General features: G+C 47.0%; 1 protein-coding gene across 5 annotated transcripts in view; it reads left to right on the top strand.

Moving 5' to 3' along the window:
• The window catches only part of dip2bb (disco-interacting protein 2 homolog Bb), a 50,146-nt gene that overhangs the window by 5,152 nt on the left and 29,994 nt on the right, over positions 1–15,000 (top strand). For 2 of the 5 annotated variants that reach the window (XM_053497862.1, XM_053497860.1), the window contains exons 2-21: positions 2,090–2,161; positions 2,606–2,761; positions 3,044–3,169; positions 3,277–3,525; positions 3,790–3,939; positions 4,831–4,848; positions 5,722–5,841; positions 6,063–6,260; positions 6,537–6,628; positions 6,948–7,058; positions 7,845–7,968; positions 8,351–8,460; positions 9,178–9,280; positions 13,368–13,432; positions 13,598–13,691; positions 13,793–13,912; positions 13,996–14,110; positions 14,461–14,600; positions 14,711–14,847; positions 14,933–15,000. The exon at positions 14,933–15,000 is cut by the window's right edge and continues 13 nt beyond it. In XM_053497862.1, the coding sequence (XP_053353837.1) occupies positions 2,090–2,161; positions 2,606–2,761; positions 3,044–3,169; positions 3,277–3,525; positions 3,790–3,939; positions 4,831–4,848; positions 5,722–5,841; positions 6,063–6,260; positions 6,537–6,628; positions 6,948–7,058; positions 7,845–7,968; positions 8,351–8,460; positions 9,178–9,280; positions 13,368–13,432; positions 13,598–13,691; positions 13,793–13,912; positions 13,996–14,110; positions 14,461–14,600; positions 14,711–14,847; positions 14,933–15,000 (2,368 nt within the window). Of the gene's footprint in view, positions 1–2,089; positions 2,162–2,256; positions 2,762–3,043; positions 3,170–3,276; positions 3,526–3,789; positions 3,940–4,830; positions 4,849–5,721; positions 5,842–6,062; positions 6,261–6,536; positions 6,629–6,947; positions 7,059–7,844; positions 7,969–8,350; positions 8,461–9,177; positions 9,281–13,367; positions 13,433–13,597; positions 13,692–13,792; positions 13,913–13,995; positions 14,111–14,460; positions 14,601–14,710; positions 14,848–14,932 lie in introns of all 5 variants that reach the window. The other 3 variants (XM_053497863.1, XM_053497861.1, XM_053497864.1) reach the window with 2 other exon arrangements.

Genomic DNA, 15,000 nt, shown 5'->3' with positions numbered 1-15,000 from the left:
TTGTGTGTGTGTATGAACGTGTTGTGTGTGTCTGTGTGTGAGTGTCTGTATGTGTGTGTGCGTGTCGTCACGGTGTGCGTCTGTGATAGGCCGTGCGCCCAAATCTATTATTACTCCTCGCTCACTCCGTAGGCTCCCTAGGTAGGCGGCACCCCCTTCTGCCAGTATGCAAAGCTGCCTATTCAGGCCGACTGGCGATAATTAACGTTAATAGGAGCTCGGGCTCCGCATTATAAAAGCAAGCTGCAGAGTTTAGTCCGGGGTTCGGGACGTAACTATGGAGACGTGCAGTGGAGTAGGAGAGAGTGGCGAGCGAGTGGGCGATGTGACGCACCCCAGGGACTTTAAAGAGGAGTCTGGCATTCCGCCCTTTGATCTCCAGGAGACAGACCTTCCCAGCCCCGCCGCCGAAGAGGAAAAGGCCGCGAGGAGGACTGCGTTAATGCCCCCGATCCCAGCCGGGAAAGCCGCCCAGCCGATGGACGTCAGTGAGGATGGACTCCCGCCTGAGGCCGCGCCCAGAGAGAGCTGGGAGGGGCCAGGCCGGCCATCGACAGCGGAGGAAGAACCGTTTAGGGAGCGTGCAGGAGGGCTGCCTCCGCGTGCTCTGTTGTGCCACTCCGCCCACCGCCACCTTTCGCCAGCCATGTGCCTGCATGCTAGCTAGGCCCTGGCCCCGGACCTGCACGGGCACCTTTCACTTCTTTCGTTCCGTCCTCCCTCCTTTAACCCTTTCCCTCCCCCTTTATTCTAAATAAGTTATCCTCGCCTCGTGTCTGTGCTTCATGGTGCTGTCCGTGCGCAGGGTCGAACCTGTTACACTGTGTGTGAGTGTGTGTAATGGACAGACAGATAAAACATTAGTAAAAGTTAGGAGTTGTTGAGTGAGGAGTCTGAGGAGAGAGATGGTGAGATGATTAAATCACTCCTCTCTTCTCTCTGAGCTTCTGCAGCTTTATTTCCTCTCAGCTCTCGAATTTCACCTCACACTGTCTCTCTGTCCTCACACACACTCCTACTGCAGGACAAGGGGCGGGGCTAAGGCCAGGGTTAAAGGCTTGTTAAGCCAGGTTAGGGGTGTGGCTAGACAGGCTTATACACTAGGTGATGCATGTTGGGTAACTAGGTGGGGGATATTGGGCTAGGGGTGGAGTTATGGGCTGGGTTAATGGAATAAGGATAAAGGGTGGGGTTAGGGGCTAGGTTAAAGGCTGGGTGTGGTTAGGGGTGTGGTTAAGGGCAGGATTAAATGCTGGGTGTGGTTAGGGGTGTGGTTAAGGGCAGGATTAAAGGCTCTAACCCTAACCCGATGAATTGTGGCATCGTCATCCTGGAATACACTCCGTCCCATCAGGGGATGAAACCCTCCATAGATGTGATCCTCTGGTGGTTCAGTACATTCAGGTGGTCAGCTGACTTCATTTTATTGCCCCATAACGTTACTGAGTCTCGACCTGAGTAACTGATCAACCCCAGATCATAACACTGTCTCCAGAGGCTTGTACAGTGGACACTATGCATGATGGGAGCATCGCTTCATGTCCTTCCCTTCTCACCCTGACACGCCCATCACTCTGGAATAGGCTCAGTCTGGACTCATCAGGTCACATGACCTTTCTCCATCACTCCAAAGTCCAGTCTTTATGATCCCTAACAAACTGAGGACTTTATTCTGATGAGTCTCACCAACAAGTGTGTGTGTGTGTGTGTTTCACTATTAACTCCTGTATTACTACTACTCTTTTTTTAATGATTTGATGTCACTAGGAGTTTAAGTGATCGTCCAACACGCTCGTTCAGGATGGTTTTCCGTCCACATTGATGATGTCACTGTACTTCCAGGGTTTAATAATGTATCATACAGTCTGTAACCAAACTTTAGTAGTCTCAGCAATCTCGTCAGTTGTTTTCTTCGTTAGATCAGAACAACAATCTGAATCTTCTGAAACCGGGTTAATACCGTGTTCGTTACTGATCCGTATTAATCACTGCAGTCATTTTCCGGTGGACGTCTCCTAACGTTCTGCTCGGTTAAATCCAGACAGTTTGAGCGTTTGTGTGTTAAATGATTTGTGTTTTCTCTCTGTAGGTGACATCACACAGAAAGGATATGAGAAGAAGAGGGCCAAGTTACTGGTGCCGTACACCGCTCAGGCACAAAGTACGACTTTTCTCTTCCTGCACACTCCTTATACACCTTCTGTTTCTTATCTTTCTGTGGTTTTAATGCCGTATTAAAAGCTTCATCCTCTTTAGAAACAGCCGCGGGCGACTGCGAAGGTAAAGTCCTAAACTCTCGCGTAACTCGGTCCTGAACCACACTGAGACGAGACGAGCTGCGAGAGCTGAACGAGCCTCAGGACGGATTTCTCCAAATGTAATCTGGGAAATGTTCGATGCAGGATGCAGGCGCTGACGTATCTTTATTTTAAACATATGGCTAGGCACTTTAGGCTAACGCTAAAGATGAGCCTATAAGTAGCTCCGCCCCTAAATAAGATTTACACAGAAACAGAACAAAATCAGAAATTTAAATAGAATTCGCTTTTTAACGACTAAATCTGCAGAATGAAACATTAAAACGTTTCATCCTTTCTGTGAACAGATTTGACTCCGCCCCCAGAGTATGATGGGGAGGAGCCTGGTCCAAGCTCTGCTACTGTGCCTAGCAACGCCTCGTCGAGCTCCTCCTCCTCTCGACATCGGCGTGCGCGGAGATCGCACAGGAGCGGCGGCACACGGGACGAGCGGTACAGATCAGGTACTTACACACAGCGCAGTGACCGTCAGGGTGGGTGTGTGTGTGTGTGTGAGAGAGAAACACAAACAATGTCATCAGACAGAATCTTTGTGGAACTCTGGGACATTTCCTTTTTATTTGTACAGGGTGTGTTCGGAGGCGGAGCTTGCAGGAAAAGGGGCGTGTGTTATTTATCTGCAGTTCTCACTTTCTGTCTCTCTCTCCCTGTCTGTATCTGTCTCTCTGTCTGCCTCTCTCTCTTCTTTGTGTGTGTGTGTGTGTGTGTGTGTGTGTGTGAGACAGATATACACACTGAAGCTGTTCAGGCAGCTTTGGCCAAACACAAGGAGGAGAAAATGGCGTTGCCGATGCCGACCAAACGGCGCTCAGCGTACGTGCAGTCACCCATCGACAACTGCAGCCCACCAGGTACACACACACACACACACACACACACACACACACACACACACACAGGGTTTAGTGTATATGTACCCGTGGGTTCTCCTCACTGTCCCCCTGTCCCTTGGTGACAGACTCGTCCTCGTCCTCGGATGATGAAAGCGGTTCGGGGCTCAGTGGCGCTCGGCAGCCGTCTCCAGACTCCTGGATGAACAGCTCCATCCCGGGTTCGTCCACCTCGTCCTCTTCGGCGTCCTCTACCATGTCTCACGGAGAGTCTCGTCCTCCTCAGGCCCCTCAGCCGCAGAGTCAACACACGCAGCCGCCGCACTCATACTCGCAACCGTCCGCCCTCGCCGAGGCCTTCGCCCACGCCTGCATCGGTGAGTCACACACACACACACACACCTGTCTGAGAAGTGGGTGGGGCATACTCAGACTCCCCTGACACAGTACTGCACCGGTGATGACTGTAACGGGATTAGCCTGATGAGTTAGCGTGCTAATAGTCTCCTCATCTCCTCTGAAGATCAAATGTTTTTATATCAACAATGTTTAATAATCAAGTGCGATTAGAAATAGAGTGTGATTAAAATAGATGTAGATGAGGTTAACATTATGTGTGTGTGTGTGTGTGTGTGTGACAGATCCAGCAAGACTCAGTGGTCTGGGTGCTGACGGTGAGTCTCCGACTCAGACACGAAATCAGGGATCACGTGTGGATCTGCCATCTAACGCCGTGGTGAGAGGAATGAGTCGTGGACAGAGCAGGTCCAGCATGATGGAGACGGCAGACGGTACTGACACCGTGTCTCTGTACAGTATGTGTGTGTCTCAGTGTCTGTGTCTCTGCCTCAGTGTCTGTGTCTCTGTCTGAGTGTCTGATTCTCTGTCTCAGTGTCTCTGTCTGAGTGTCTGATTCTCTGTCTCAGTGTCTCTGTCTGAGTGTCTGATTCTCTGTCTCAGTGTCTCTGTCTGAGTGTCTGATTCTCTGTCTGCGTCTCTGTCTGAGAGAATATTTGTCTGAGCATTTGAGTCTCAGTCTCTGTCTCAGAGTTACGTATTTGTTTCAGTGTCTGTCTGCATGTCTGAGTCTCTGTAGTGTTTAAAATAAAGTAATTTCATAAATAGAAATAATAATGTTTACTGATGCCAGTTAGACATTAATTAGGCCAGTTCCGTATGACCATTCGACCAATCGGTGGACTGCGCTGTTTTCAGCCCCACCCACATTTCCCAGCTCTGATCACCTGACACCTGGACCAGAGGCCACACGAAACTCAGTGCAGCTCGTGTGTCGTTGGAAATAATGACAGGATGTCGGTAATATGCTGAAGTGGGGTGGAGGGTTTAGTGGAAAATGGTTAAAGAACGCTATCACAGTTACATTAGTGGAAACATTATGATGCAACACCTTTTATTGTTGTCATGGTAACCATTGAATGTGGTAAATAATGCACTGAAGCTTATGTTTGTTCATAATGCACATTACAAATGGTTTATGTCTGACATTGATGAAAGTTGGTGAATTGATAACACACAAACACACACACACACACACACACACACACACACACACACACAGAGTGACGTTCATTTATTAATCAATAATGTTTTTTTTCTTTCTTTTTCCTTTCCACTCTTTTTCCACGTGTGTCATGCTGCTTTTCATTGCTTTTCTCTGTTAGTGAGAAGAGTGGGGAAAGGTAATGCTTAGCCGTAACCACGCCCTGCAGTTAGGTCTTGACCCTCAGCCTGCTTTCAGTGTGTGCGTGTGTGTGTGCGTGTGTGTAGACTGATGTGCAGGTGTGTGTTGACGCACTCCTGTAGAATCGCTCCTTCCGCTCTCTCTATCTTCCTGCTCCAGGGTCCTCATTTGTCAGTGATACACACACACTCTAACCCGTTTTAACATGAGATGGTTTAAAAGAGTGTGTGTTTTTGTTATGCAAAAAATGACATCTTAGCACATGAAAATGTCCTAAACATGAGCAAATGTCCAAAAACCCACTACAGAACCTGGACTTCCAAGTCTACTTCAATTTGTAGACTTCAAAGAGAAACTGAGTAAATAATATCTCTGTGTATAAATACAGTCCGATTCACTTTTAACAGTCTGAGACCGGCTCAGTCTGAGAACTGTCTCTGTTAAACACTGACAATTGTAAAGATGTGAATAATACGCAAAAAGTCAGTGTGAAGATATAAATGAAGAATAATAGAGAGACTATAGCAGAGCCTTGAGGGACACCATAAAATATATATATTTCGCCTGTTTTAGCATCTCACTTATCGCTAATAAACTGAATAGTATAAAACCAGAAAAGAACTGGTCAAAACTTAAACTCATGTGTGAAATCTTAATGTTGTATGTGAGACAAATGAGGTCCCCGGTCTTTAGACACCTTAACGGGGGCGTTCCAAAGTTATGGACTCATCTGGAGCAGGTCTGCAACAGTGAGGAAGTGTGTGTGCTCTGGTCGTGCCCTGCTTGGCTGAGTCAGGATTGTCTTTGAGTATTTGTGTTCGTGTGCTTGTCTGTATCACCCCTCACCTGCCTGGTCCTGGTCCTGGTCTAGGTGTTCCTGTGTCCAGTCGCGTCTCCACTAAGATCCAGCAGCTTCTCAACACGTTGAAGCGACCCAAACGACCTCCACTGAGCGAGTTCTTCCTGGATGACCAAGAGGAGATTGTAGAAGGTGAGCCTTTAAGTACACAGCACTCCAGTGTTCTCAGGCTGTGTTCTAATTTCCTTACAGCGAGACAGAAAACAGAGTCTCTCTCTTTCTCTCTCTCTCTCTCTCTCTCTCTCTCTCTCTCTCTCTCACCACACACACACACACACGTAAATATACAACGTATAAATGCTTGGTCTAGTTTTATACAAACATGTTTTTCTGCTTGGACACTTCTCCTACAGTCCCACGGCAGGACCCCAACACCCCGAGGCCAGAGGGCCGTCAGATAATCCCAGTGAAGGGTGAGCCACTGGGCGTAGTCAGTAACTGGCCTCCCGCCCTGCAGGCTGCGCTGGCACGGTGGGGTGCCACTCAAGGCAAAAGCCCCGCCCTCACCACCCTGGACATTACAGGCAAACCTCTCTACACTCTCACATACGGTAAAAGGAAAAATTGCATTTTGAGAAAACCTGAAAATGGTAGAATTAAAGCTGTGATGTTTTTTTTTATATCAGGACGGTGTGTAATGTTTGGTGAAGTTTCATCTCATGTTCCTGCAGCTTGTTCTTTAGAACTGCTTTGTGAAATTCTTTAATCCATTAATTAAATGTAATTCTTTTTAATCTGATATTTGGCTGATTCAGGTTACAGACTTTCCCACCCAGGGTAAGATGCTTGGTCACACAGTAATAAGTCAGTATTTGTTGTTTTCAAAGGGAAACTGTGGAGCCGTAGTGTTAAACTAGCCTACACGCTTCTGAACAAACTGGGAACCAAGAACGAGCAGGTGATCAAGCCTGGGGACCGGGTGAGCAAAAGCACTGTGTGATTTAAAACATCATTTAAAGAAAATCTCATTAGAAATCTCTGAAACAACTAGAAACCAATGGAGAAACGTTTTCTTTCATCATTAGGCTGTTATTGTTTTAATGCAAAATATTAATGCAAATATTTGCCAAAAAATATTTTTGTCACTGGAGTGGGTGGTGAAAGTTATGTTACGACTTAATATCATGTACTGTGTTATAATGAAAATATAAAATAGTTTTGAATTTATTCTTTAAAACGTTAATCCCTGGAACTGTGTTATGTTAAGCTGCTTATGGTGACCTGCTGTTACTCCCCAGGTGGCATTAGTGTACCCAAACAGTGACCCTGGCATGTTCTGGGTGGCATTTTATGGCTGCTTGCTTGCAGAGGTCATTCCTGTGCCAATAGAGGTGCCGCTGTCCCGCAAGGTAGCTTAAGTTTTATTTACATGCCCTTACTACCCACCCTGCTGTCAATCTTACAGTTCACCCTAAATCCCACTCAACAATCCACCCTTTAGTCGACTCAGCAGTTTGTACTGTATTTTCCTCTACCATCACATATTAGCCCCTCCAACAGTCTACCCAACAGCACAACCAAAAGTTCACTCTGAAGTTCACCTTCTAACCCAACACTGTCTCTTACATGTGCAGTCTAAATTGCAGTCCATCTACAGCCTGTAGTCTTATTACAGCCCAACCTTCACCCCACAATATAGTCTTATTATAGCTCACCCTACAGTCTACATTGCAGTCCATGTCCACCTCACAGGGCACTTCACAGCTCACCCATCAGTCTATACTGCTGCCCTCCATATAGCCTACATTACGCCCCACCCTACAGCCAGCCCACCCTACAGCCAACCCACCCTACAGCCAGCCCACCCTACAGCCAGCCCACCCTACAGTCAGCCCACCCCACAGCCAGCCCACCCCACAGCCAGCCCACCCTACAGCCAACCCACCCTACAGCCAGCCCACCCTACAGCCAGCCCACCCCACAGCCAGCCCACCCCACAGCCAGCCCACCCCACAGCCAGCCCACCCTACAGCCAGCCCACCCTACAGCCAGCCCACCCTACAACACATTTTTATTACAATGCACCCTATAGTTATCACAAGGATTTTAGTGATGCCTTACAAAATTCTATTATACATATGTCAGGTGTGTGTGTGTGTGTGTGTGTGTGTGTGTGTGTGTGTGTGTGCTTACAGGATGCGGGCAGCAGTCAGGTGGGCTTCCTTTTAGGGAGTTGTGGTGTGAGTCTCGCGCTGACCAGTGAGATCTGTCTGAAAGGTCTCCCGAAAACCCCCGCTGGAGAAATCCTGCAGTTCAAAGGTCAGACCTTCCATCAGAGTGCTGTGCGTTTCAGGAGTGTGTGCAGTGCCAGTGCTCCGGGGTTCATTTGTTTATACACTTTACAACCACACAGTTTCAGTATTGAATTTAACTTGTTAAGGGAAAAAAAAGTTTTTTAGAAACTCCCCAGACCTGAACGTACAGCTGTGCAAATGATGGGAGGGTTTACGAAATGTGATAAATTATAAATGTGTTCCACTTCATATATGTGGATTTTTCTGTGGCAAAAATTATAAGCTAACATTATTTAAGCATCCTTTATTGTTTGGTTTAAGACTGCATGTTTTTAAGACTTTTCTTCTCTTTTGTTTTAAAAGAATAAACTAATTTTTGAAATTTGTAATTATGTTTTCCCTTTCAGGTTGGCCAAGACTGAAATGGGTGATTACTGACTCCAAATATCTCACCAAACCTTCTAAAGACTGGCAGCCGCACATCCCCACCGCTAATACCGACACCGCGTATATAGAGGTACAGCTTAGCATCTGTGTGCTAACACAATCAGGTTCATGGCTTTTATTCTACACATGGAAACGAGAGCATTCTGAGTAGCAGCGCTTTCAGGATGTAAAAGTCCTATACATTAACATATTAGCCGTATTGCTAGCATTGGACTACGGTTCGGAAGGTCTCAGGTTCAAACCCCACAACCACCAAGTTGCCACTGTTGGGCCCTTGAGCGCGGCCCTTAACTCTCAACTGCTCAGATGTGTAATGAGATAAAAATGTAAGTCGCTCTGGATAAGAGCGTCTGCTAAATGCCTAAATGTTAATGTAGCTAACATTAGCTAACCAGACGAGAAAAGTATTTTTTTCAGTTTTTAGAATCTTTACTGCTTAATGCTATTTGAGGCAATTTTTTTGCAAGGATGCGATATTCATAACTAATACTGTCTTTACCGCTATAGTTAGCTAGCTTATTTGCGCAGTCTTTATATCATTTTCATGCCACAATCGCAGCAGTTTAGTCATTTTTAGTGCTAGTGATGGATACGCTACACTGAGCTTAATCTCAAGAGGCTTTGTAAATTAATATGCTTAAGTGTTTCTATTCTGTATTGCTAACTATAGCTAGCTAGCTAAGATAGCTAGCTGAGAGGATTTTAGTGATTTGAAGTGATTTATAAATATCAGTAAGCTAATTTGATCTGATTTAATCTTTGCTATCTTTATTTGTTTCTCCTTCAGTATAAGGCAAGTAAGGAGGGCACAGTGGTGGGCGTGGCCGTGTCGAAGATAGCCATGCTAACACACTGCCAGGCGCTCTCACAGGCCTGTAACTACTGCGAGGGTGAGTCGCTGAGGCACGCGCTCACTGCGTACGGTCTAAACTGCTTCACTAGCAGCTAATGCTGCCTCCTGTCTGCCCGGCGGTTTAACCATCTGTGCACATAATGTCCTGTTTGCTTTTGCAGCTGATTTTCTACATCTTTATTTTATACAAGGGGCTGATATTTATATTATTCTGGTATTTAAGTAGAGAATGTCAGAATACAGTGCTGAGAGTAAACATTGCCTTTATTTTTTCGGTTTAATCCCCTGCTACACTAATGCACTAGAAAGTGTACACGATCGACTGCCTGCTTTATTCATGTCTGAGACGCCGGCCTCCCAGGAACTCCTTTAACAGCCCAAACATGTCGAAATGTCCTGGAGTGAGGTCAGGACTGCACGGGGGACGTGGCGATAACACCCAGCTGGAAGTGGTGTTGGCGAATGAGTGTGTATACAGTTCACACAAACAGATGTGTCTCTTCCACAATCGGGGACGTCATTCTCAAGGATCAGGCACTGGACCTTCACAGGAACAGCTGTCTCAGTTTAACTCTAAACATTCAACTGGTTTATCTATGATGCATAGCTATTACACAGGAAGTCCAGAACTGGTTGCCAAGGGCAATAAAGGGGGCAACATGCGTCCCCTGCAGCAAGTGCATCAAATTACTGCTGTCACTCATGTTGTGCCTTTATAATTATAATTATCGTTAGTTTCTGCACAACATATTAACTTCTGTCTTCTTCTTCTTTGTCTTTGGGCTGTTCCCTTTCAGGGGTCGCCACAGTGAATTCTGCCTCCATCTAACCCTATCCTCTGCATCCTCTTCTCTCACACCAACTAACTTCATGTCCTCTCTCACTGCATCCATAAATCTCCTCTTTGGTCTTCCTCTAGACCTCCTGCCTGGCAGTTCCAACCTCAGCATCCTTCTATCGATATATTTACCATCTCTCCTCTGAACATGCCCAAACCACCTCAATCTGGCCTCTCTGACTTTATCTCCAAAACATCTAACGTGGGTTGTCCCTCTGATAAACTCATTCTTGATCCTATCCATCCTTGTCACTCCCAAAGAGAACCTCAACATCTTCAGCTCTGCTACCTCCAACTCTGCCTCCTGTCTTTTCTTCAGCGCCACTGTCTCTAAGCCGTAGAGCATCGCTGGTCTCACCACTGTCCTGTACACCTTTCCTTTCATTCTTGCTGATACTCTATCACACAACACACCTGACACTTTTCTCCACCCAATCCAACCTGCCTGTACCCGCCTCTTCACCTCCTTTGAACACTCTCCGTTGCTCTGGACCGTTGACCCTAAGTACTTAAAATCCTGCACCTTCTTTACCTCTGCTCCCTGTAGTCTCACCGTTCCTCCTGGGTCCCTCTCATTTACACACATGTAGTCTTGCTGCGGCTAACCTTCATTCCTCTGCTTTCCAGAGCATACCTCCACCTCTCCAAATTTTTGTCCACCTGTTCCCTGCTCTCGCTAAAAAGCACAATGTCATCAGCAAATATCATAGTCCATGGAGACTCCTGTCTTACCTCATATGTCATCCTGTCCATCACCAGAGCAAACAAAAAGGGGCTTAGAGCCGATCCTTGATGCAGACCCACCTCCACCTTGAACTCTTCTGTCACACCTACAGCACATCTCACCACTGTCTTACAGCTCTCATACATGTCCTGCACCACTCTAACATACTTCTCTGCCACTCCAGACCTTCTCATACAATATACTACAGCTCCTCTCTTGGCACCCTGTTATACGCTTTCTCTAAATCTACAAGGACACAATGCAACTCCCTGTTACCTTCTCTGTACTTCTCCACCAGCATCCTCAAAGCAAATACTGCATCTGATGTACTCTTTCTAGGCATAAAACCATATTGCTGCTCACAAATGCTCACCTCTGCCCTTAACCTAGCTTCCACTACTCTTTCCCACAGCTTCATTGTCTGGCTCATTAGCTTTATACCTCTATAGGTACCACAGCTTTGCACATCTCCCTTGTTCTTAAAAATTGGCACCAATACACTTCTCCTCCATTCCTCTGGAATCCTCTCACTCTCCAAGATCTTGTTAAACAAACTTGTCAGAAACTCTACTGCCACCTCTCCTAAGCACTTCCATACCTCCACAGGTATGTCATCAGGACCAACAGCCTTTCCACTCTTCATCCTCTTCAACGCCCTTCTCACCTCACTTCTACCAATATTTGCTACTTCCTGTTCCACAACAGTCACCTCTTCTACTCTTTGTTCTCTTTCGTTTTCCTCATTCATTAACTCCTTAAAGTACTCCTTCCATCTTCCCATCACCCTCCTGGCATCTGTCAGTACATTTCCATCTCTATCTTTAATCACTCTAACCTGCTGCACATCCTTCCCATCTCTATCTCTCTGCCTTGCCAACCTGTACAGATCCACCTCTCCCTCCTTACTGTCTAGCCTAGCATACAAGTCCTCATATGCTCTTTGTTTGGCCTTTGCCACCTCTACCTTCACCTTACTCTGCATCTCCCTGTACTCCTGTCTACTCTCTTCAGTCCTCTCAGTGTCCCACTTCTTCTTAGCTAGCCTCTTTCCCTGTATACACTCCTGGACGTCCTCATTCCACCACCAAGTCTCCTTGTCCACTTTCCCCTTACCTGATGATACACCAAGTACCCTCCTACCTGTCTCCCTGATCACATTGGCTGTAGTTGTCCAGTCAACTGAAAGCACCTCCTGACCACCCATAGCCTGTCTCAACTCCTCCCTAAAGACTACACAACATTCTTCCTTTCTCAGCTTCCATTACTTTGTCCTCTGCTCTGCCTTTGTCCTCTTTGCCTTCCTCACCACCAGGGTTATTTTACACACCACCATTCTGTGTTGTCTGGCTACACTCTGCCAACACTTTTCAGTCACTGATCTCTTTCAGGTTACAACGTCGACACAAGATGTAGTCGACCTGAGTGCTTCTGCCTCCACTCTTATATGTCACCCTATGTTCCTGCCTCTTCTGGAAGAAAGTATTTACCACTGCCATTTCCATCCTCGTTGCAAAGTCCACCACCATCTGTCCTTCTACATTCCTGTTCTGAAGACCAAACCTGCCCATCACATTTTCATCACCTCTGTTCCCTTCCCCAACATGTCCATTGGAGTCTGCACCAATCACCACTCTCTCACCTCTGGGGATGCTCTGCATCACTTCATCTAACTCACTCCAGAATTTCTCCTTCTCTTTTAACTCACATCCTACCTGTGGGGCATAACCACTAACAACATTGAACATCACCCCTTCAATTTCCAGCTTCAGACTCATCACCCTATCTGATACTCTCTTCACCTCTAGAACATTCCTTACAAACTCCTCTTTTAGAATAACTCCTACTCCATTTCTTTTCCTATCCACACCATGGTAAAACAATTTGAACCCTGATCCTAAGCTTCTAGCCTTGCTACCTTTCCACCTGGTCTCCTGGACACACAGTACATCCACCTTTCTTCTCTGCATCATATCAACTAACTCTCTTCCCTGTCATAGTCCCAACATTCAAAGTCCCTACTATCACTCCTAAACTCTTGCCTTTCCTCTTCTCTCTCTGCTTTCGAACACGCCTTCCTCCTCTCCTTCTTCGACCAACAGTAGCCTAATTTCCACCAGCACCCTGTAGGTCAACAGCACCAGTGGCGGTCGTTGTTAACCCGGGCCACGACCGATCCGGTATGGGAATTATATTTGTGATTCGCATTATTGATTTGGCAAAAGTTTTACGTCGGATGCCCTTCCTGACACAACCCTCTGCATTTATCCAGACTTGGGACTGGCACAAGAAGACACTGGATTGCGCCCCCCTGTGGTTGCATTAACATATCAACTTCTGTACAACATGTAATTCATCTTTAATCACAGTTAGCCGAATTGTTTATTCCTCGCACAAGGCAGTACACAATACAGTAAAGGGTTCCCACGTGGGCGGAGACTCACTCAATCTGGCAACACCGGCTGTCCGGCTCTCACGCGTTAGTGTCAGGGGTTTTTCTGAGTGGCGACCCTACTAGCAGCACTGTGTGTGTGTGTGTGTGTGTGTGTGTGTGTGTGCTCTCAGGTGAGACACTGGTGAACGTCTTGGACTTTAAGAAGGACATGGGTCTTTGGCACGGCGTCCTCACGGTGAGTGGGTTTAAGTGCTCAACATTCTCAAGCTAATTAAATGTATGTGTGTATGACGGAGTGTTAATGAGTGTTGGAGTATCACAGAGTGAGGCTGAGGAGCTACGCTGTGGACACTCTGTACACTCACTACATGGAGCGTGTGTATGTGTGTGTGTGAGACAGAGTGTGATGAACCGCATTCATACCATCAGTGTACCGTATGCAGTAATGAAGGCGTGTCCTCTGTCCTGGGTCCAGCGTGTCCACATACACAAAGGTATAGACACACACACACACACACACACACACACATTTACTCATTACACTCTTGAGAGCTTCAGTTTGAGACACAAAATGTGTGTGTGTGTGTGTGCGCAGCGCGTGTTGCCTTGGTGAAGTGTCGTGACCTCCACTGGGCCATGATGGCGCACAAGGAGCAGAGAGACATCAGCCTGTCCTCACTGCGTATGCTGATCGTCGCTGACGGAGCTAATCCATGTGAGACACACACACACACACACACACACAGAGAGAGAAAAGTCCAGTTTATATCAGTAATTTACTGTCACTATCCCCCCCAGGGTCTGTGTCGTCATGTGACGCGTTCCTGAACGTGTTCCAGACTCACGGGTTGAAGCCGGAGGTCATTTGTCCGTGTGCTACGTCCCCCGAGGCCATGACCGTAGCCATCCGCAGGTGTGTCCTGAGAAGCCACGCCCTCCCTCTTCTCCTAAACACCTCTGCACGCTACTCTAACCAAGATGGCTGTCGTGTCACTTCCTGTTTTATACTTTTAAAAGATGATCAAAAGATTCTGGAGCCAATTTTTTAACTGATATTTGAACATTCAAACATTATCATTAATCATTTTCAACTGCTAAATTCTTACCAGCAAGTAACTAATAAAATCAGCACCATTTTCCCGTAGGATTAGATGAATTATCAATAATTGAGCATTATTTGTTGAAGAGCGTCCTGAGCATCCTGTCCCAGCCTCAGGGGAAGGCGTTCTGAGCGTTCTGATATAAACTCCTCTGTGTATGCAGACCTGGGGTTTCCGGAGCTCCGCTCCCCGCCCGGGCCGTGCTCTCCATGACGGGTCTGAGTCACGGGGTCATCAGGGTCAACACAGAGGACAAGAACTCCGCCCTGACGGTGCAGGATGTGGGTCATGTGATGCCTGGAGGTGAGTAGCTTCTCAGTGTTCTCTGAAGGTTCACGCAGTTGGAGTTTTTTATCCCTGTGTTTGAGACGATTTGGTGGGAGCACAAACTTTTGCATGGTGCTGTGTTTCAGCTTTGATGTGCATCGTGAAGCCGGACGGGCCGCCGATGCTCTGTAAGACGGATGAGATCGGAGAGATCGTTGTCAACTCTCGTGCAGGGGGAACCCTGTACTACGGCCTGCTGGGGGTCACCAAGAACACTTTCGAGGTCTGGTTAGAGCCACACACACACACACACACACACACACACATATCATGGGATTTTATTTATCAAATTCCCTGGAAATCTGCAGGTGATCCCGGTGAACGCGAGTGGAGCTCCTATCGGGGAAATTCCCTTCGTGCGCTCGGGGCTGCTCGG

Source organism: Clarias gariepinus, chromosome 6 (assembly GCF_024256425.1).
Source record: "Clarias gariepinus isolate MV-2021 ecotype Netherlands chromosome 6, CGAR_prim_01v2, whole genome shotgun sequence".
NCBI lineage: Eukaryota > Metazoa > Chordata > Actinopteri > Siluriformes > Clariidae > Clarias > Clarias gariepinus.
The sequence above is the reverse complement of the archived record's forward strand: the minus strand, read 5'-3'. Positions and strand labels throughout refer to the sequence as shown.